Consider the following 24,149-nt stretch of genomic DNA (forward strand, 5'->3'; position numbering starts at 1 on the left):
TGTCACTTCTCCAGATCATGATCTTTTATTATTACTCACCTGGGACAAGTGGATGCCTTCTGCCATTGATCTATGTGTTCATATTTTCATCTGCTACAAACAAAACACTGCATCTTTTTTTTCACCAGAGCTGGTAAGACTTATTGCAAACTTCTCTTGCATAGTTCTGGTGCCCCAAGTAAATTCAGGTTTCTTTATTTCCAGTGCCCTTATTTATAAGGAATATCCCCATCATAAAAATTCTAAATTCCCAATTTAAACATGTCTGTATGATCTGGATGTATAAAGGTTTTATGTGAAAAAGAACTATCACATAACCCTTTCCAAAAACAACCACTTTCTGGTGGCATCACACTAAGAGCTGCCAAACAATGTCAAAATTGAGTGTGGTTGCCATGGGACATGCTGATTTGCATATTGAAAATTGTTTTAATATTATGTATTGAACCCTCTGTACTCACAGACAGAGCTTAAGCTTTCAGTTACTTTTGTGTCATTTGTATTACGGTATTAAAAAACATTCAATTGGTGAAAAACTTACTTATTGTTCAGTTTGCTTGCTATATCCTCTAAAGCAATGGATACCATCTCGTTTTCACCTTTCATCGCAATAACAGTTAAAATGTTTCCAATCTGAGCAATATATGAATGACTACTGTGTCACAGTCAGAAGATTGTTTGTATATTCATATTAAAGTAAAACAAAATCTTGAAAATCTGAAATCAGCATCTGAAAGAGAAAAGAAGAAAGTATTTGGAATAAAAAAGTGCAAAAACTGATATACAAAAAATATATAATTTGTTATTTTACTCATTAAGTACGTTCAAAAAGGGGAAAACAAAATCAAACAATATGACTGACTTACATATCCACTGATTCACATCGAATGTAAACACCTTTTGTTTCTTTTAGAATGGAGTGAAGCCTTAATTTTATTACAGCAACTGCAGTATGATCTAAGATCATATTTTATCTTTCCACTTCAACATGCATAAAAACTTTACGTAATCAGTAAACTTTGTCCCTTTTTTTTAACTGTATGTGTTTGTGTGGATGATATCATTACTGATAATATTTCAAAACATAATATAACTGTATGTTATGATGAGTAAAGTGCCTCTGTGTTTCAAAACTAAAAGATACTTTGTGCTTTGCAAAATCAACAGAATTACGACAATTTATCTTGTAAAACTATATAAGACTAATGGTTTTGATAACCCATTGGGTTTCGTCACTGCACTGAGCCATAAGATACATATATTTTTAATAATTTCTAGTGTCAGTACATAGGTAGATAATTTTTGTATGCCTCAAAAAGAATTGTTGTTCTCTGTAGAAGCAGTAGTGTCACAAGATTATAAACAGTAAGCTTTGATAATGACGTACCATAGAGTCAATAATCATGTTACTGTCTGTCATGAATCTTAAAATAAAACTTTAGTGTTTTGTGGAATCAACAGTTAAATGATTGTGTCATAAGTCTTGAGATAAAACTATAGTGCTTTGGAGAGTCAATAATCATGTTACTGTCTGTCGTAAATCTTACAATAAAACTTTATTAGTGTTTTGTAGAGACAAAAGCTGCATAGTTGTCTGTTGTAAATCATCAGACAAAACTATAGTGCTTTGTAGAATATATTACAAGTACACATAATTTAAGATCAACAAGGAACCTATCTACGGTGTCCTATCCAGTATACCAAACTCTAAGATATAAGTAAACCTTTGAAAACCAACTTTCATCATTCAAATACTTATCAAGCTCTCTCTTAAGCTCTCATGATTTAATTGCATCTGAAAGAAAATCCATTCCAAATATCAATCACTCAGTTAAAAAAAGCCATCTTAGCTGAAGCTAATTTGTAACCTGCCAAAATTTGTCTCCTCATCTTACCATTCCCACCATCAAATATATTATTTATTATTAAGTACAAAGCTTCACAAAGAGCTATCTATGCTCTGCCCACCAGGTATCGAAACCTGGTTTCTATCAGTATAAGTTCACAGGCATAGTGCTGTGCCACTGAGGGGGCACCATTGAATGTGAACATGTCAACAACACCAATTCCCATTACAATCTTAAACACCTCAATCAAATTCCCCCAACTCTTCTTTTTTATGAGAAAATACTTTCTAAAATCTTAACTTGTTCTAATATTACAGCATCCCATGCATCATTTTAGTAACTCTTTTCTGAACCTTTTCCAACAATTCAATGCTCTTCCTAAGGTAAGGGATTCCACGACTGAACACAGTACTCCAAATGTGACCTAACCATTTACTTATACAATGACATTATATCATTTTTAAATTTGTTTGACATTTTTGTAGATACAACATAAAATAATATTTGTCCAACCCCTAGCAAAAGTACATTGCATGGATGGCTTAAGAGTATGATAAACCAGAACATCAAGCTTTTTCATGACTATGTTAAAGTAATTCTCATCAAAATTATATTCATAAATCTCAAATTAGGATAACTCATATGCATTATATTGCATCTGTTACAGTTAAAATCCATCTGCAATTTATTTAGCCAACACAACAAATAATCCAAATCCTTTGTAAAACAGCAGACATCCTTCTCGGAGCCAGCAACACCCAATACTTTAACATTATTAGCAAATTTAAATAATTCATTGACCATTCCTTCATCTATATCATTGATGTAAATAGAAAAAGGAAGGACTCTAATACTGAGTCATGCAGATCCCAATTTTGATATGAACCCAGCTTGACTTAACTCCATTTTAACACACTGTGCTTTCTTTCATCCAGCCAGGTTTTTATCCAATGAGCCAGTCTATCCTCCATACCTACAAAGATAACATTTGATTAGCTTTTTATGTAACATCTTGTAAATTCTTTCTGAAAATCCATATACATTAAGTCCATAAGTATACCCATAGGAAGTGGCCTCTTCATAGAAAGTCAAAGATTAATAAGGCAAGATTTTTCCCTAGTGAAATCCTGCTGACTATTCAACAATGTTTCAAACTTGGTGAAATGAGTTAGCAAAATGTCTTTAATCAGACTTTCAAAAACTTTTCTCACCATTGTTGTAAGACTAATAGGTCTGCCACCCAGTGGCAGAGCAGTATATCTGTGGACTTACAATGCTAAATACCAGGTTTTGATACTCATAGTGGGCAGAGCACAGATAACCCTTTTCAAAGCTTTGTGCTTAATAATAAACAACATATTTGATAGTGGGAATGGTAAGATAAGGGGACATAAATTTTGGCAGGCTACAAATTATCTTCAGCTAAGATGACTTTTTTTTAACAGGGTGGTTGATATTTGGAAATTTTTTTTTTTTTTCAGATATGGTGGATGTAATTAAATTAAGAGAGCTTAATTAAAAAAGACATCAACAACTAATAGGCCTATAATTATTTGGACAAATTTTATTACTTTTCTTGATATGAATAACATTAGGCAACTTACAATCTTCTTGCACTTACATGCCCACTCTTCAAAGGCTTGGAATAAATAGTAGTAAGTAGCTCATATATCCCATCCTTTACCTCTTTCAAAACTCTTGGGTAAATGTTATCTAGTCCAGGGGTTTTATCATTCCGAATTTATTTTAACAAGTTCAGAATTAATGAACTTCTTGTGATTATCTTGTTCAGGATTCTTTCCATCTTTTAACTGTTTGAGATGAAGAATATTGCTTAAATCTTTCTTAATAGAAATTGAAAAAAATTAGAATTTAATAAGCCAGCCTTCCAATAATCATCACATATTAACCCTCCTGTATCATCTTTCAGAGGCCCTACTTTCATCCTAACATTTATTTTTACCCTTAATGTGTTCAAAGCAGTCTTTACTTTTTTTACACTTTTCTCCAGTGTTTTTTAAAAAAACCTTTTTGGTTTCCTTCTTTCCATCTGACCAACTCTTTTGATACTCTATAACCTTCCAAGCCTCCCATTATTGATGTCAAGTTAAACTTCTTACGTTTATAAATATTTGGTTTAACTTTATCCTTTGGATCCATTTCACCCAACTTGTTTAGTTTTTCAGTCACCTTTTTTTTCTCTATAAGGAAGATACCTTGAATATTTAATAACTTATTTTTGCACAGTTGATTACTATCTAAAATTAACTATATTGTCCAGTTCACATTGAATGATTCTTGTGTCATCTCTTTAAAAAAATGGAATCAAACCCTCATTATTTGCTCCTTATTTTCATATGCAGTAAAACATGAAGCCTGACTGATTAGTGATTGGTTGTACCAACTTATTCCACAATCTTCATACTATCAACTTTTAGAAGTTAACAATAGGTATAAAATAACCTTATTCCTGATGTGTTCCCTAATCAACCTGCAAAGAAAACTATCCTGACAGTTTCTAAAACCTGTTTCATGATTTGATTTTAAAATTTCCCAGTTTATATGAAGGCAATTAAACTTTCACATAATTAATAACTACTAAATTCTTTATCTGACTATAGAGTTTCTTAATAACTTAACCAATTTCTTTTAGAAGTCTGTAACAAATTACAACTAAAAATCTCCTCTTATAACACTGGTTTACAAAGAAATTGAGGCAAGCACAAAAATAGCTGTTTTAACCTAATTTGGGGGTGCTGAATTCAGATTTGAAATCCGTTTTTACTCATCACCTCTAGTTTTTTAGGTATGCATACTGTACATTTTGTACACATACTGTACATAAAGGCGTATATGCATTCAGGGTTAATTTCTAATATTGTGTGACTTGTGTCTTCTTTTTTAGTTATTATGCAATAAATGTAAGTGATAGCATTACATTATATATATATATAGTTATATATCAAGACGGATTTTCGCAGTTAAGCGTAGCCAACACGTCTCAATCAACAGCCAGTAGTACACTGGCAGTCAGCGCAGGAGGTTGGTGTCCCTCGACAATTGTGTTACACAATCTTTTGGGTATATATTTGTATTACAATTTCCAACGACGCACATAATTATTATTGCCTTAGATATGATTTAATTTTACTTTGTTTTTTTTCAGATTCTCCAATGGCTTCAAGCTCGTCAAAACACCGAGGATGCCTCAACAAGGCCAATTCTTTCTGCTACGTGTGTGGGGACTTCACGACAGTTGCACAGCATCGAACCATCACTTCCCTCCTCAGAACTGCCTACTTTCATTATTTTGACTGTAAAATTGGTGATCAGGACAAATCTTGGGCTCCACACATCTGTAGTAAACCCTGCTACAATGGACTAACTGCTTGGTTTAATGGCAAGAAAGCGGCTTTCAACTTTGCAGTCCCGATGGTTTGGAGAGAGCCACGAAGCCATGCAGATGATTGTTATTTTTGTCTAACAAATATAACTGGTTTCAATGCATCTTCTAGAAAAAAGATCAAATATCCCAACCTTCCATCTGCTATGAGACCCGTTCCCCATTCAGATGATCTTTCTGTCCCAACACCTCCAGTAAATAAGAATCTTCTTTCCTCATCAGATGAAGAAATGCCTCCAAGGGAAGATTCTGCCAGGTCAATCTCTTCCGAAGATATTGACTCTTCTTATTCAGGAACTGGATCACGCAAGAAGACCTGAATGACCTTGCTCGTGATTTGAATCTGTCAAAACAGCAGTCAGAGCTCTTGGCTTCTCGGCTTAAACAGTGGAACCTAGTCCAGGAAGATGTAAGGATCACCAGTTTCAGGAATCAGAACAAAGACTTTGCTTCATTTTTCGACATGGAAAACAAGTTGTGCTACTGCACAAATGTACCTGGCTTGTTCACTTTCCTTGGTTTGCCACATAATCCTTCAGACTGGCGTCTTTTCATAGACTCTTCCAAGCGAAGTCTCAAGGCTGTGCTACTGCACAAATGTACCTGGCTTGTTCACTTTCCTTGGTTTGCCACATAATCCTTCAGACTGGCGTCTTTTCATAGACTCTTCCAAGCGAAGTCTCAAGGCTGTGCTTCTGCACAACGGGAATAAATATCCCAGCATTCCCACTGCACACTCTGTCCATCTAAAGGAGTCCTATGACAATATGGAGCTTCTTTTAGAAGCTGTTAAGTACAACCAGTACCAGTGGAGTCTGTGTGGGGACCTCAAGGTCATTGGTCTTCTTATGGGTATGCAAGCGGGATTCACAAAGTACTGTTGCTTTCTCTGTCTCTGGGATAGTCGAGCTGTATCCCAGCATTACAAGCAGAAAGACTGGGGGTCTAGAAGCACTTTCGTTCCTGGCGAACACAGCGTCAAGGAGAATCCTCTGGTTGACATGAAGAAGGTGCTTCTTCCTCCTCTTCACATCAAGCTTGGTTTGATGAATAATTTCGTGAAGGCCATGGACAAAAATGGTGCTGCCTTCCAACACTTGTCTACTGTGTTCCCAGGTCTCAGTGCTGCTAAGCTCAAAGAGGGCATCTTTGTCGGACCTCAAATCCGAGAAGTGCTGAAGGATACTGATTTTGAGGAGCTTCTTACCTTAAAGGAACTGAGAGCATGTGAAGCATTTAAGTCAGTCTGTAGTGGCTTCCTTGGTAACCACGCGTACCAAATTACCAAGCCTGTATTGAGAAGTTGCTAAAGACTTATGAGGATATGGGATGCCGAATGTCACTCAAAATTCATTTTCTCCATTCCCACCTCAACTTCTTTCCTCCAAACCTTGGAGAACTGAGTGATGAGCACGGAGAAAGATTCCACCAAGACATTACGAAGATGGAGAGCAACTACCAAGGCAAGTGGAACCCCAGCATGATGGGAGACTTCTGCTGGATGCTCTTGCGTGACATCCCGGAGGCAAAATACACCAGATCATCTAAGAAAACACACTTCTACTGTCTGCGGTACTATGAATTGTGTACATTGTGTCATCCAAGTATATTTATTCCGTCAATGTTCTTCATCTATCCTGTTTTATCTGTAATAAGCTGCTGCAACTGTTGAAATAAGCACGTATATGCTCTGTATATACTAAAATGAGACTACTTAAAAGCCAGAAAACTAGAGGTGATAGAGCAAAACTGTTTATACATTTGAATTCAGCACACCCAAATTAGTAAAAAACACCTATTCACATTCTTGCCTCAGACAAAAAATATTTTTTTGTAAATCAGTGCAATTACTAACAGAAATCAAAATATATTTAACCCCACCACGGGATTGTATACTGTAAATTCTAAGATACAACTGTAGTGTTTTGTACAGTTAAAAATTATGTATTTGTTCTTTTATAAACGATGACATAAAATGTCAATGTTTTGTAGTAAACAGTTATGTGACTGTTGTAAGATATCATGAGATAAAATTGCAACGCTTTGTACAGCCTACAGTTGACGTTATTATCTGTTGTAAACCATGATAAGATAAAACTGGAGTTGTTTGTAGTCAACCATAAGGTGATTTTTGTTGTAAATTCTAAGATAAAATTGTAGTACTTTCTAGAGTTAACAGTTACATGACTGCTTGTTTTAACTCACAAGAAAAAACTGCGTTGTAAAGTCAACAGTTACGTGACTTTCTCTTGAAAATCATGAGATAAAAGTGAATTACTTTGTAGTCAACAATATAACGGATTTACTATTATATATTTATTTTAATATCAGTGTTTTAGTTAAATATATATTTAGAAATGCATATAACTTATACTGTTAAATATATATTGCGAAATTCCCGCCTATTCAGTAAATGCGTAGATTCTCCAGTGTATTAGTCAACAATACGTGTTTTACTAAAGCACTAGCGTATCGTCAGTATTGCTGGGCCAGCTGAACTTTCTAGAAATTCGCCTAACGTTTATAAACCGACGCGCCAAGAGTTAACTGTTAACTTTAAAAGCTATAATTATGATTAACGCTTATTAATCGAAAAACTACAAATATCTTACCACGAACATTTATAGATTTCGAACATTACAAACTTCAGCGGATTAACATGACATTGGTAATTTTATCCTAAAATTACATAACATCAGTAATTTAAAACTCGCATGTGATCAGTGAAGAGCTAACTGGCTCTCCGTTAAACGAATTGTACTTATATCAGTTCAGAATTAATTCGCTCGTCGTGAACCCTCGATAAGATATCAAGGAAGTTCCGGATCGGATAGAAGACTCTATAATGTTTATACGTTTGTGAAACATTTGCATATCAAGCATTATTTGTAATAACTGCTACTCCAAATTGTGTTATTTTTATATTTTTAACTATATTTTTACATTAAAATACACTTGTATTAAGAAGGAGAACTATGTATATCAATCCTGTTGGCAAACATCATACATTTGATAAATCTCTACTTTTAATTAACTTCATAATTTAAATTACAATTTAATTCAGTTTTAGGCAATTTAAAGTCGTAATTCGTAACATAATAAATTGAAAGCTCGTCCGAGGTAAATTATAAGTAACAATAGTTACTTGATTATCTCTTACAAGCCCAAAGACCAAGCACTGTATTTGATATATTTATATGTGTGTGTGTATATATTAGTGAAAATTAACATATTTTGGTAAAGTCAAGTAAACAAAATCATATACCTCTAACTAATTACAATACTTTGTTATAACTTAAAAACAAGCGCGACAAAAATAAACAAAAAACGTGTACGAGTTGAAAAGATCCCAGGGTACAAGATATAATGTGGGTAATGGTTGGGAGCTATACTAGTTTGTTCAGATAACTGGATGGAACGCTTCGTACTAGTATAATTTGTCTTCTGTGCTGTCAATTAATGCCTTTCTACCATACTAGGGGTTGGAATACTAATTTCAAGAGGCAAGTTTTTAACTTATTTACCCCAAAATGGTAGTACCTTATTTTCTTATAATTGTTTTTATTTCAATTAATTTTTTTCTTTACTTTGGAGAACAGCCACCTTCCCACAAATGTCTGTAGGCAGTGAAGGGTGATATAGCTGTGGGACGTTGAGGGCTTGAGCACCAACATCTCGCACTCTTAATTTCTATTTCTATATCTATTGTTACTCCTTTAATTATTACATGAGACTGGAGAATGGAGGTTAAAACTGATAGACGGTGTGTCCCCACCGAAATGTGGGTCCTACTTCCGCAGTCACCTCCAAAACCTAGGGTACATTTTATAATCTCACATTATAGTTTGTACAATGGGATCTTTTCAATTAGTACAGAGTTTTTGTTTAATTTATTTTTGTTCCAGTTTGTTCTTAAGTTATAACAAACTAATATATATATACACTATACTTTTGAAAGTATGTCTAATGCGGAAAAGACAGAAAGTGAACATAAATTAAAATATTCCCTATACAGCCAGGAAAAACAAAGTGGAATGACAGTATTAACCAGGGAAAACAAAGTGGAATGACAATATTAACCAGGGAAAAACATGAATCCAATCAATTCCTTATGCAGCAACCCGACAGAAATGATGCAGGACTTGACGAAGTGAATGGTTATGTCACAGTCTAACCTGGCGCAGTGAATGGATGTTTGTCTCACAACCCATAATGCTCTTTGAGTGTAAAAATGCGTGAAGAACTCAGTTTGAGCTACATGTTCGAAGAATTTGAGGTGAGAAAGGGATGTTTCACGGATAATCTTGTATTTGAGATATTTGAATAAACCGCAATGTCAGATAACACAAAAGTACAAGTATGTAACACACCGAACGAATTCCAAGTGTGTTTGAGACCACTGCAGAATGCATGATATAGAACAAGACACAATCCTGTTTAACAGTCAGATTTTACTTCCTGTTATTCAGTAAATTCAATAGAAAATAAACACTGATTTAGTAAATTTTAATTACTGATCTTACACAACAGAGAAAAGTGGTTCAACGAGGGCAATTTGGTAACCCACGTTGACCTCAGGGTCCCTAGATGGCTGTGAGCCAGGTTCCTATGATAATCCGCTACTGCCTAAGATGGAAGGAAACCTAACTTTGCATTGGTCCATTACTGACGTTCGAGTGCACTATCCTCGACCGGTACCTGCAAAATCATCCCACTTCCCTCATGCATATTCCTTATCAGGATCTCGCGCACAAGTTATTACCCTGCATAAGGCAGAGAAGGACTGCATCATAAGGTATTAACCTCACTCGTATGTTGCCAGCACAATGTATGAATGCAGAATAAACTTGGAAGTCGTTACATATACAGATAGTTTAAAAGGCATAAAATGTTTTCGCTATGACTACTTACAAACTTCATCGTACTGAATACTTTAACAATAAATTCAGTTTTGAACCTGGAAACACCAAACAGATATCAGCAAAACCAATTATTTGGTAGTCAGAACCACTGAAGTTAATAACCCGCAATTAACAACTTCATTAATTTGTGAAAAAGGTTCCATTCTTGCAAAAAACCGCCTGCAAATATCTTCAAGAGAATCAATATAATTATCATCTGGTTATTTAAATAAGTTGGACAGGGTCGTACCAAGGTTCTCGATAAACTTGACACAACACAGGCCACCATTTCTCTGACACTTTACTAGGAGAACCTGAGTGAGTTTTTGTCTAACAAAACTATTGCTAATGAACTAACTAATCATAGTTGTTCAGAAATCCCTTGTTTCTTCTCTTGAATTTCATATAAAGCTACACAAGGGATATTTGTGTTAACTGTCCTTAATATTGAACTGACAGATTACAGTCATTAGAAGAAAAACAACTAGCGAACAGCATTCGCCGTCAACATTTCGCTGTTGTCCGACCGAATACTGAGATTTGGCCGTAACCTTTAAAACTCATCTACGGATCTAGTGAGAGAAAGGCCAGGTCGTTAAGGCGCTTGACTAGTAATCTGAAGGTCGCGGTTTCGAATTCCCTTCACACCAAAGATGCTCGCCCCTTCAGCCGTAGGGACGTTGTAATGTTTCAGTCAATTCCACTATTCGTTGGTAAAAGAATGGCCCAAGAGTTGGAAGTGGGTGGTGATTACTAGCTGCCCTCCATCCAGTCGTGCACTGCTAAATTAGAGATGGCTAGCGCAGATAGCCCTTGTGTAGTTTTGCGCGAAACTCAAAAATAAACAAACAAACACTTTTGGCGTATTCTAATAAAAGCAAATATCTTTAAAAGCCAGATTAAAATTAAACAGTCGGGTCTGTGTTTACCTCTGAGCGTGTTGCCGCTACATTAAATACCCTTTTTCACTTTGGAACAGAACAAAGCCAAGATGTTTATTTACATCAAAACGATCAAAGACTCACTTCACATAATTGAGCTTGTTAGAAAATGAGATCCCGTACGCCTACCTAGGGAATAAAGTTTAGTGTTGGTATAATTTGATATTTCAGTCAACAATATTCTTTCATCTTCTAAACACAGGAAAATCTCATTGACAGGTCTAAGATATCGCGATTTAGTAGAGTTGGTTTCTACGTCAGCAATATGAAGCGGTTATGAGGTACTGGGCTTTTCAAGTTGGTTTCTACGTCGACTACTTGACATTTGTATATGGTACTGGTCCTTCCATGCTAGGTTCTATGTCGACATCAAGAACTGTATATATGATACTGGGTTTTTCAAATTGGTTTCTACGTCGAATACTTGACATTTGTATATGGTACTGGGCTGTCTATGCTGGCTTCTTTGTTGGGAACTTGAAATGTGTGTATGGGATTGGGCTTTCCAAGTGGGTTTCTATGTCGACAACTCGAAGTACATATATTATTATGTTAAAATATACTAGATAAAACTGAGAGAGAGTACCAAAGATAATAAAACTATTTTATCAAGAAGACAACTGAAACCTTAAATAAAGCAGTGAATATACCTAAATAATATTTTTTCTTCTAAGAAAGCTATTTTCAGTAGAATGTATTTGTTATGAATTTCGCACGAGGGCTATTTGCGGCTATTCTAAATTTAGCAGTGAAAGGCTAGAGAGAAGGCAGCTAGTCATCAGTACCCACGGATAACTCTTGGGCTACTCTTATACTAACGAATAGTAGGACTGACCGTCAGACATAACGCCCCCACATTCGGTAGAGAAAGAAATAATTGTGATTTAAGTGAGGTTATACTAAAGTTACAAAAACAATAAAAAAAATTTAAACATTTTGTTTTCATTTGTAATATATTTAATTACAATTCTAGAAACATAAGACATGCCTTAGAATTGTAAATTGAGTTGAACACTATGTTGGTGAAACAGATAATTTAAGATTAAGGTTACATTTAAATAAATTCCTTGATACGTATCCCAAAATAAAAGCCCACTCAATTCCAACATATATTTTAATGAATGTATTTTGAGCAAATTTACAATTCTGAAAGAACCTACATTTTCATATTTTTATTTTTAAGCATGCAGTATAAAGACATAAAAGCTTAATTTACAAAAAAAAAAATCATAAAATTTTTGGCGCCACTTTAAACAAACAGAAGTAAGAAGTCAGAAATAACACACCTGGGTAAAACATGTAAATAACATAAAAACTAAACTTTGGCGAAGAATAAATTGTGTTAGGAGTCTAACTGGTAAAGACTGCGGAACAACACCAGAAAACATATTAAAATATACAAGACATACATTAGACGTGTAATAGACTATGCAGCTCCTGCATGGATCAATATAAGTGTACGACAAATACAAACCAAACTCCAAACATTACAGAATACACTAATTACATCAGCATACAGAGTACCTAAAACCACTTCCTCAAAGTTCATGCACAATTACTCAAACACACAAACAACACCAGATAGACTTCTACAGAGTAGAATAAAATACTTTGATAAAAATTGGCGAAAAAATGAGTTGTTATGCAAACTAGACAGGTATTACATATATGATGAAGAGAGACCTGAACACATCTCCCCGATAAACTTGTACATCATATCTTTGAGATAAAATCAAATTTAATAATAATAATAATAAAATAGTGCTATAATAAAACATGCCACCTACGTTCTAGACATATTTAAAAAATTAAATAAAAAATGAAAGAACAATATTAATGGACATTGTCCTGAAAAGGACCAGATTTAAAGTTATGCTATTACTTCAGCCATTTTGTATTTACTCTAAATGTATTAATCAGTCCATTCCAACTAAGAATTGGAAGAAGGAAGAGGTCTAGTGCACCTGACCCTCCTGGATATACAAATATATATATCCAAACACCAAGAGAGGAGAGAGAAATAACACAGAAGTGCACAAGTTATTAAAAGTGCGCATGTGCATTTGTTCATTTTGATGGAACAAAGCTAGTGAAAGTACGCCTTAAGGATTAAATTTTATATATTCTCCCGCTTTTCCTGAGAGTAATTTTTCTAATTCTGATGTATTTTTTATCGTACTCCACCGTAACATTAGTTATGTAAAGCCAGTTTGAATCATGGAACATTACTGTGAGGAGTGTACACTTTGTATTTAATTGTTGTAGGTTATGGAAATAAACTGGTTTTAGTTCAAATAATTATAATTTAAATAATGTTTTAATCGAAAGAAAAATGATAAAGGAACAGAAATTTTGCACGCCTCAGAAGTTTCAACTATTTTTTTCATTATGTTTTAATATACTTAATTTATATAATACTGAATCTTATGTTAGTGCATTCTGAAAACTGATTATTTAACATAAGTTATTTATGTTTAGTTAAAACGTAGTATTTTAACGATTTAACTGCAGATTATTTGTAAAGTTATATCCTTTAAAGAGTGTTCTTTAAAGGTCCGAAACCATTAAAGCAGCCCCCCGCTAATACAGTGGTATGTCTCCGGATTTACAACGTCAAAATCAGGGGTTCGATTTCCCTTGGTGGGCTGAGCAGATAGACCGATGTGGCTTTGCTATAAGAAAAAAAACAAACAAAAAAAACAAACAAACAAACCATAAGAGAAAATTAATAAATAAAAGGAAGTAATGAGTTAAAGTATTGTTTTGTTTTATATCAATGTAAACATAAAATAAACCAATCATTTAACTTTTGTTTTAACTTAAACATCTGTCAAAAATGTTTAAAGCTCCTAGAGAATGAAACAGAAATTTCACCAATTTATATATGCACTACACATTGAATCAACTCTTGTCATACTGAGGCCCGGCATGGTCAGGTGGGTCAAGGTGTTCGATTCGTAATCTGAGGGTCGCGGGTTCGAATCCCCGTCGCACCAAACATGCTCGCCCTTTCAGCCGTGGAGGCTTTATAATGTCACGGTCAATCCCACTATTCGTTCGTAAAAGAGTAGTCCAAGAGTTGGCGGTGGGTAGTAATGACTAGCTGCATTCCCTCTGCGAAATTAGTGACGGCTAGCGCAGATGGCCATCGAGTAGCTTTGCGCGAAATTCAAAATCAAACATTTTTAAGCTACCTTATAATAACAACAAACAACAAAACTTTTCATGCAGGATTATACCATAGCGGTCTTTCTTTCTGCAGAGAAAAGGTTTAATTCTAAATTTCTAATTTGGTTCTGAACGTGTGCAAATTAATACAAAAGCTCGTCTCTGTAACTTTCTTTTTCCCTATATCATAAGTTACGCCAAACGTTTCCAGATTCTTCTACTAGTCCATTGAATGAGACATGTGGATGAAAATGTAGCGAGAGTAACCTGTTACGCAACCAGAACAAGCCCGGCATGGCCTAGCGCGTAAGGCGTGCGACTCGTAATCCGAGGGTCGCGGGTTCGCGCCCGCTTCGCGTTAAACATGCTCACCCTCCCAGCCGTGGGGGTGTATAATGTGACGGTCAATCCCACTATTCGTTGGTAAAGAGTAGCCCAAGAGTTGGCGGTGGGTGGTGATGACTAGCTGCCTTCCCTCTAGTCTTACACTGTTAAATTAGGGACGGCTAGCACAGATAGCCCTCGAGTAGCTTTGTGCGAAATTTCCAAAACAAAACCAGAACAAAGAAAACAAGGTTTCTTTTAAGCCAACAGACGACAGTTCTGGAATGTTTTTTAAGGTGTGTTAGCAGTTGTGTTGTATTTTAACCCTGTTGATTGTTTTTTTGTCCCTTTTTTGAATTTTGTGCATAGCTATACGAGGGTTATCTGCACTAGCCGTCCCTAATTTAGTAGTACAGGACTAGAGGGAAGGCAGCTAGTCATCACCATCCACCGCCAACTCTTGTGCTACTCTTTTACCAACGAATAGTGAGATTGACCGTCACTTTATGACACTCCCACGACTGAAGGACGAGCATGTTAGGTGCGACAGGGATTCAAACCCGTGACCCTCAGATTACGAGTCGAGCGCCCTAACCACTTGGCCATGCCGAGTATAACCTTGTTGAAGCAATGAGATGTACACATTGTGTTTATTGTTTAATAAAGATAGTGTTGTTACTATTAGTGCATTATATTTTGTGTTCAACCTGCTTGTTGGTTTTCGACTTAAATTAAGCCGGTGTTAATTTATCATTGTTTTACGATAACTGGAATTTATCCAATAAAGCTATGGCAGATTTATCAGTTTTAGCTGAGAAGATCACTCTCTTACCTCCCCAGAAAAATTACTCTTGCCCGGAGGACCCCCCCTTTTGTGTAATGTAAAGAAACGTCTAGATTGATATTTTATTTTACTAAAACCGCTATTTCGCTGAAGAAATCTTAAATAATGAGGTAAGACCATAAAATATTTTCAAATCTGTTTCTCCGATAGGCTTTCTTAGTGCTCGACGTAAAGTAGTAAACGTGTAGATTTTTTACAAACTTCTTGTGTTGTATTTGAATAATGAAAGTTTCCAAAACTGTAAACAAGTAAACCCATTTTTTGTAACAGTTTCAAACTGACAAAGTAAAAATGTGGGTGGTTTACAACAACAAGTAGCTACGAATATGAACTCCTCGTAATAAAAAACTTTCAACAGGGATTGAGTCTTATCACAGAGGAAGTCGTCACCATCATATCACGATAGTTCGTGTTAGAACTTTAATGTTTTATGTACAAGAAAACAAAAATGCTGTACAAAACAAGTCAGTTTTTTTACATAGATAAACAACAACAATAATGCTGCAAACGTTAATGAGCACGAGATAAAAAACACGTGAACAGAGACACACTTGGAAATTCCAATAAATCTGCCATTGTTTAGGGTCTTCCTCTATACAACGATGCTTATTCTCCGTTGGACTAACGTTAATTTTTCGTATTTACAACATTAAAATTCGAGGTTCGATTTCCTGTGGTGTACACAGTATATATTCCAATGCGGCTTTGATCCAAAAGAAACAAATTTACAAACTATTTGTTTTAAACTTTATGGAAATAAGGAGTTACGTCATTACTGGTTCACTTTTATACACCCATCAATCAGGTTCAGTTTAAAACAATGAAATTTTACTGTGATTCACTTAAAGAAACGTAGGTATAAAAGAGTTGCTCTTCAAAGATAGTTGATAACCTTAAATTGGACAGCAACTTATTTGACACGTGGACTAATTAGCCAGATCTGAGGCCCTAGGATTCAGGCTTAGTCATCTCTAATTTAGAAATGCTGATCAGAATGAGGACAAAAAGTCAGCCCTTACAGCTGAAAATAAAATTTGTATCCCGTAGAATATTATAGCTCGAACTTTGGACTTTTTAATCTGCAGGTTGACACGCTAATCACTACGCCACGGTCAAAGAGGTAATGTTACTACTTAATCCGTAATATCTTATCAAATTTAATTGCTAAAAATTTCAGAGTAGGATAACCTTATAAATACAAGAGGTTCAACTGCACCAGTAAAGAACTTCTATATTTTCCTACCTAAATCTCAGGGAGCATTACAACCACACCTCAAGAAATGGGATCAAAGTTACCATACAAAACGGTCAGTTACTGAATATGTACTGAAAGTTAATTGTATTGATAAGAACGATGTTCCAGATTCCATGTCCTCGATCGATCAAAATATGACAGTCATCATTACGTATTATTGTCCGAAACCTCAAGTTTCATCAAAACAAACTTCTATAAAGAGCAGGGAGGTCAATCACAGACCACACATCTGGACATGTTTTTTTACAGGCCCTCAAGTGTACGTGGGTGTCCTCTCTCTAGGCTAGATTTGGACAGATCAGTGATACAATACGACCACTAAAAGTAACTGGTCTATTCGTATATCTTAGGGTATTAAATTGATATAAATGGCACACCTATTACACTACAGTTATTTATTACTGCAAAAGAAATATTTTGCCATATGTTTCGATCATATTTTTTTTGGAATTATAATCAGAAAGATACATGGAAGGGCTTGAGCAAAATGTGGTGAGATTGGAATTCTGCGATTCCAATTTCTTTGTCCATCTTTCACATGGCAAATCTACTGATTTCGAGGGGTGTCTTAAATCTTTCGAGTTTTCACCTTCTCCAACTCCTTGGGTTTTTTTGCGGGGGAGAGTATTGGAGGTTCCTTCTTTGAAACCATGCACTTTAAGGATGTTAATGTAATGGGTTTGGTGTTACTTTATGTTCTGTTGCTGTTCTAAACGCTTTGCTATAAGATAATTTCTTTCTCCACGAAAAATACTGAAGGAGCCCTTCTTCAAAATTGTATTAACCTTTGGTCCTAAACCATTTTGACAACATTCAATCTCACTATATAAACATTCCCTTTAACCATTGAAAGCTCAACGTCAGGCTAAAACTCGGTAGACACAACGTAGGCAAGTCAAAGTACAACTTTCCACTTTAACAAACCAACAGACTATACGGAAAGGTCTGTGACACATAACTAGTCATAAGGTCATCGTGATGCGTTGCACTGGACAATAATTGGTAATTCCCTGTAAACCAAATAACAGGCGAAAAACATGTCGACTATTGCGCATCCACTGTCACTTGTAGCACCACGCCACTGTATTAACATATTCAAACCATTCTAATAAGATACATTAAGATTACCCCTGAGGTTGCAAAGTGATGTCTGTACCGGAAAATGAAGAATCTGTCATTCTGTGACGTATTAACAATATTGGCATAGCTCCTATTACGTAGTAGACCAGTAATTATTTTAGCCACATTTTAAATTAAATTACAGCGATCTGGATTGACTACTGAAAGTTTATGAGCTAAAGAAAAGAACGAAGGAAAGTAACCTACATTAAAATCAATATATTGTTCTCAATAAAAAAAAGTATGAAGTCTTTAAATTTTCAGTTTTAGGCCAACACGAAAGGTCTTCAGTCTGCGTTTTCTATAACGAAGGTGGTTGGAAATTTCGTGTTTGTTCTTTTCGAGCACTAAGTTAAAAAACACATTTTACAAGTTCTCACTTCCTATCACTTGCGCATTCTTTGGAAACTTGGTCATTACGAAATATCCCCTGTTTCGGAGTCATCAAAACCCACGCAGACGTTTTAAGAATGTCAATACCTCATAACTTGGCTTTGTAGTTTGACGTAAAACAAATTTCAATTATTGCGGTTTCGTGATAATATGGTCAATCTGGCTTTCGTTTCTTTATTACTGCGTTTCAATAGGTTTTGGTTTTATCACTTCTATTTCAGAAATTTTAAACAACTGTGTTGATCCTGTTCATTTTTAATCACGTGTCCGTTATACGCCTCTTAAACCAATTGTTTCGGCTTCCCAGTGCCATCTAGTGGCAACGTTTCCAGATAGAATTAAAATAGCACAACTATTTTCATTCACAATTTAAATAATATTAATATATCGTTAACGAAAAAACACAATAAAAATTATATCTAGCACTAACACGTCTTCTGAAGGGATTACATGAGCAGATTAGGTGAATTCATTAGAAAATAAAATAAATGTTATTGTCATGACATAAACACTAAATTTATAAAAACAACAACAATATTTAGCTAAAATATATAACTGTGTTAACTATAATAATAAGTCAGACAGATTATATTACTCTACACTTAGTTACTTGCATATCATAACGCGAAAAGTTTTTTTGTGAAAATAAATTATTAATAATCTAAGGTTTGAAATATTTATTTAGTAACAAGCTATATAACAAGCCTGTCATATGGCGGGAAATAATGATTAATTTCCGTCTCAAAATTATATTTAAATAAATATTTCATGTATATAGTTTGTAAAATGTTGTTTGTTTTAATTTCACGCAATGTCACATCAGGGCTATATGCGCTAATTGTTCCTCATTTAGTAGTGTAACACTAAAGGGAAGGCAGCTGGTCATCATCATCCATTCTTTTACCAATGGATAGTGAGAATGTGTGTAGAATGACGATCCTATTTTCTAGTATTTCACGAATATATATATGTATGGTCAGCTTCACGTATTGCTGGATTAGCATTTTTACTTTTCTTTATTTTTATGTAATGTTGAAATGTTCCTCTTGATGAATCCTTATAGACTGAAATATGCGAAAACTGATTCTTAAAGACATGTTCTCATTTCGGTCAACGATATGACCCAACAAATTGTAACCTGTGATGTTAAAGTCAGTAAATTTCATTACTAAGTTCGGGGTCTTATGTTTGGACTGTCTTCCCGGTTTTGGCTTAGTTAGCCTGCTGAGATGAAGAAGAGAGCTTAAGTTTGGGTATTTTAGGAATTTAAATGTGCTGCGGGTAAAGCATAAGGGTTATTATAGAGTTGTAGTGGAAAGTTCCGAATGGAAAATATTTGATGTTGTTGCGTCAAAATGCCATCTTGACAACCAAACAAACCAAACAGGGAATCTCAGCCAATGATTATGACTTTTATGTGCCAGTAATGCCTAGCGTGGGGCACGTGCATACCAGATTCGATTTTATTACCCATCCAGAGCTATACTACTCTACCCTCAAATTTAATTATATGCTTGTCGGGTAGATAGCGTCGTCGAACCGTGCACGTTGCGTGTCGATCGACACCCAGATATCGTCAGTATGTATAAGTAGATTCAAATATGAATGAATGAGTTAAAGGGAATTTCGTAATGTGACTTAATTAGTCTCTAGAAAAGTAAGAACATAAAAACAAACGAAATTAAGTAATTTGTATCAAAAATGGCAAAGGTTACACAACTGAGAAAAGTAGCTTCTCTTATCTGTAACGATATAAAACGGCATCTGTGAGTCTGTGTGTGACAGAGGAATGAACCTAGAAACCTAAATGTTTGCACATATACCCTGAAATTGTAAACCTGGGTATTATTACTTATTAACGTGCGCAACGTATTGTGAAGTAATAAAATTTGATTTGGTTGGTTTGGAATTTCGTGTAAAGCTACACGAGGACTATCTGTGCTAGCCATCCTTAATTTAGCAGCGTAAGACTAGAGGGAAGGTAGCTAGTCATCATCACTCACCGCCAACTCTTTGGCTACTCTTTTACCAACAAATAGTGGGATTGATCGTACATTATAACGCCCCTACGGCTGAAAGGGCGAACATGTTGGGTGTAACAGGGATTCGAATCCGCGACCCTCAGATCACGAGTCGAGGGCCTTAACCACCTGGCCATGCCGAGCCCAAAACGTAGAGTGAACTTAACTATAAATAATAGTATATTCACTAACATATTAAAAACGTTTATTACTATCCCTGTATACAAAAGTAGCGATCCAAAACTGCTGTCTAACAATAGGTCAATTTCAATAATGTTAAAATATTCCTAAAAGCCTTGTATAAAAGTGTTAAAAAATGTAGTAGAATCTTTGGAAAATAACAGAAAATTAACAAGTAATCAACACGGATTTTGGAAAAGCTTAGAGACGATGTAATAACTACACACATTATTGACCAGCTGGACAAGGGTAGGAAACCGGCGGGCATGTTCCTGTGCGTGGCAAAAGTGTCACACTCTAAACTGATAGTTTAAAGTTTTACACTATAGGAGTTTGATAGGTTCTCCTAGATTGGTTTAATAGTTGCTTGCAGGGTAGACTTCAGATGGTTAAAATAAACGGTATTGTGAGCAATCAGTTTACTTCATCCTTCAGAGTAGAGTTTTAAGGCCGCTCTTTTCTATGATATTTATAAATGATCTATATAACTTTGCACTGTACGGACAGTTATTTGTCGACGATACAGCCCCGCTCTGTACAAGCGATAATTGCGAAGAAACCCTCAGTGTTAGAGAGAGATAACTCAGCAATATTATGTACTGGTTAGATATAAACATACTGTAACTAAATACTGATTAGATATAAACACACCGTCACTAAATATTAGTTAAATATAAATACACTATCACTAAATACTGGTTAAATATAAACATATCCTCACTAAATGCTGATTAGATATAAATACACTATCACTAAATACTGATTAGATATAAATACACTATCACTAAATACTGGTTAAATATAAACATATCCTCACTAAATACTGGTTAGATATAAATACACTATCACTAAATACTGGTTAAATATAAACATATCCTCACTAAATGCTGATTAGATATAAATACACTATCACTAAATACTGATTAGATATAAATACACTATCACTAAATACTGGTTAAATATAAACATATCCTCACTAAATACTGGTTAGATATAAATACACTATCACTAAATACTGGTTAAATATAAACATATCCTCACTAAATATTGGTTAAATATAAATACACTATCACTAAATACTGGTTAGATATAAACACACTATCACTAAATACTGGTTAAATATAAACATATCCTCACTAAATGCTGATTAGATATAAATACACTATCACTAAATACTGGTTAAATATAAACATATCCTCACTAAATATTGGTTAGATATAAATATACTATCACCAAATATTGGTTAGATATAAACACACTATCACTAAATACTGGTTAAATATAAACATATCCTCACTAAATATTGGTTAGATATAAATATACTATCACCAAATATTGGTTAGATATAAATACACTATCACTAAATACTGGTTAAATATAAACATATCCTCACTAAATGCTGATTAGATATAAATACACTATCACTAAATACTGATTAGATATAAATACACTATCACTAAATACTGGTTAAATATAAACATATCCTCACTAAATACTGGTTAGATATAAATATACTATCACTAAATACTGGTTAAATATAAACATATCCTCACTAAATATTGGTTAGATATAAATATACTATCACCAAATATTGGTTAGATATAAACACACTATCACTAAATACTGGTTAAATATAAACATATCCTCACTAAATATTGGTTAGATATAAATATACTATCACCAAATATTGGTTAGATATAAATACACTATCACTAAATACTGGTTAAATATAAACATATCCTCACTAAATGCTGATTAGATATAAATACACTATCACTAAATACTGATTAGATATAAATACACTATCACTAAATACTGGTTAAATATAAACATATCCTCACTAAATACTGGTTAGATATAAATACACTATCACTAAATACTGGTTAAATATAAACATATCCTCACTAAATATTGGTTAAATATAAATACACTATCACTAAATACTGGTTAGATATAAACACACTATCACTAAATACTGGTTAAATATAAACATATCCTCACTAAATGCTGATTAGATATAAATACACTATCACTAAATACTGGTTAAATATAAACATATCCTCACTAAATATTGGTTAGATATAAATATACTATCACCAAATATTGGTTAGATATAAACACACTATCACTAAATACTGGTTAAATATAAACATATCCTCACTAAATATTGGTTAGATATAAATATACTATCACCAAATATTGGTTAGATATAAATACACTATCACTAAATACTGGTTAAATATAAACATATCCTCACTAAATGCTGATTAGATATAAATACACTATCACTAAATACTGGTTAAATATAAACATATCCTCACTAATTGCTGATTAGATATAAATACACTATCACTAAATACTGGTTAGATATAAACATATCCTCACTAATTGCTGATTAGATATAAATACACTATCACTAAATACTGGTTAGATATAAATACACTATCACTAAATGCTGATTAGATATAAATATACTATCACTAACTATTGGTTAGATATAAATACACTATCACTACATACTGGTTAAATATAAACATATCCTCACCAAATGCTGATTAGATATAAGCACACTATTACTAAATACTGATTAAATATAAACATAGTATCATTTAAAAACAAAGTATATGACACTCTCGGGCTATAATACTATCCAACCAACTCCTGTGGCTCTCAGCGTTCATGAACAGAACTGTACTCAATTATACCCCTAACAAAGTAATTGTTCAAAAGTGAGTAGAATAGATACAGTTAAGTACTTAGGAGTCACTATAGATACCTGCAGACCCCATATGTTGGATTTAACTAGCAACATACGGAAGTAGGTATACGTGTTTGTAACGAACAGAGAATTTTTATCGAGAGACAAATTAGAGACATTATACTATGGATTAGTTGATTATTTTGCACTGAATCATAGTTTGGGGAGCGGTCGCTAACTCTATACAAATGCAATTAGCTATACTGCAGAAAGATATAATAGAGGTAATGATTAGAAAGAAATCAGTGGAGCCCCTTAGGCTTCTGTTTAAGCAGCTGTCTGTATTGAATATTAATATGTTTTTTAAAGTGTACTGATTAGACTGAATAGTAGGAGACACCCGATAAAGTGACTGGATTATTGTGGTAACACACAAGGAGTAGTTATGGGTCTGTAGACCTACTTAGGAGAAGAAAATAACAGTAGGGATCAAACACTGCACTTTGTGGGTGCCAAACCTATTAACACACTTCCGGAATAAATATGTACTATTAATAAACAAAGACCAATTAAAAACAAGTTAAAATTATATTGATCCGGATTAAAAACAAGAGGTGGGTGACAAATTGGAGATAAGTACATAAATAATTAGGGAAAAATATTATTATAGAAAAAACTAATAAATACAATAATTCAGTACAAAAAGCATCTTTATTGTTATAAATAATTAAGTTATTACCAATTCACTTTAAACAGTATCTATTGTTAAGTATTTAAGAGGTATTACAACTATTTATTAATAGTGAAATACCAATATTTGTATATAGCCATACTGAGACCTCACTGGTATAGAGAGCTAATTCCTAAAGTGGAAGGTAACTTACAGTTAATGCTAATTTTGTATTAATAATGTAAAATAAGCCAATAAAGTATTTTATTTTAAAAAAATAGTAAGGAAAAAAGGCAAGCTAGCGAAAACCTCATACAAAACAAGTGTGACCGCCAAGAGGAAAAAAAAATCTAGACACCTGAAAATTCGCACCCATTCTAATTGG

At 34.1% G+C, this 24,149-nt stretch overlaps 1 protein-coding gene across 14 annotated transcripts in view; it reads right to left on the reverse strand.

Annotated features, from left to right (window-relative positions):
- LOC143249805 (tight junction protein ZO-3-like) overlaps window positions 1–24,149 on the reverse strand; it is a 233,735-nt gene that overhangs the window by 170,458 nt on the left and 39,128 nt on the right. For all 14 annotated transcript variants that reach the window (XM_076500250.1, XM_076500261.1, XM_076500255.1 and 11 more), the window contains exon 2: window positions 542–730. In XM_076500250.1, the coding sequence (XP_076356365.1) occupies window positions 542–606 (65 nt within the window). In that variant the 5' untranslated portion in view covers window positions 607–730. The remainder of the gene's footprint in view (window positions 1–541; window positions 731–24,149) is intronic.

Source organism: Tachypleus tridentatus, chromosome 4 (genome assembly GCF_004210375.1).
Source record: "Tachypleus tridentatus isolate NWPU-2018 chromosome 4, ASM421037v1, whole genome shotgun sequence".
Classification (NCBI taxonomy): Eukaryota; Metazoa; Arthropoda; class Merostomata; order Xiphosura; family Limulidae; genus Tachypleus; species Tachypleus tridentatus.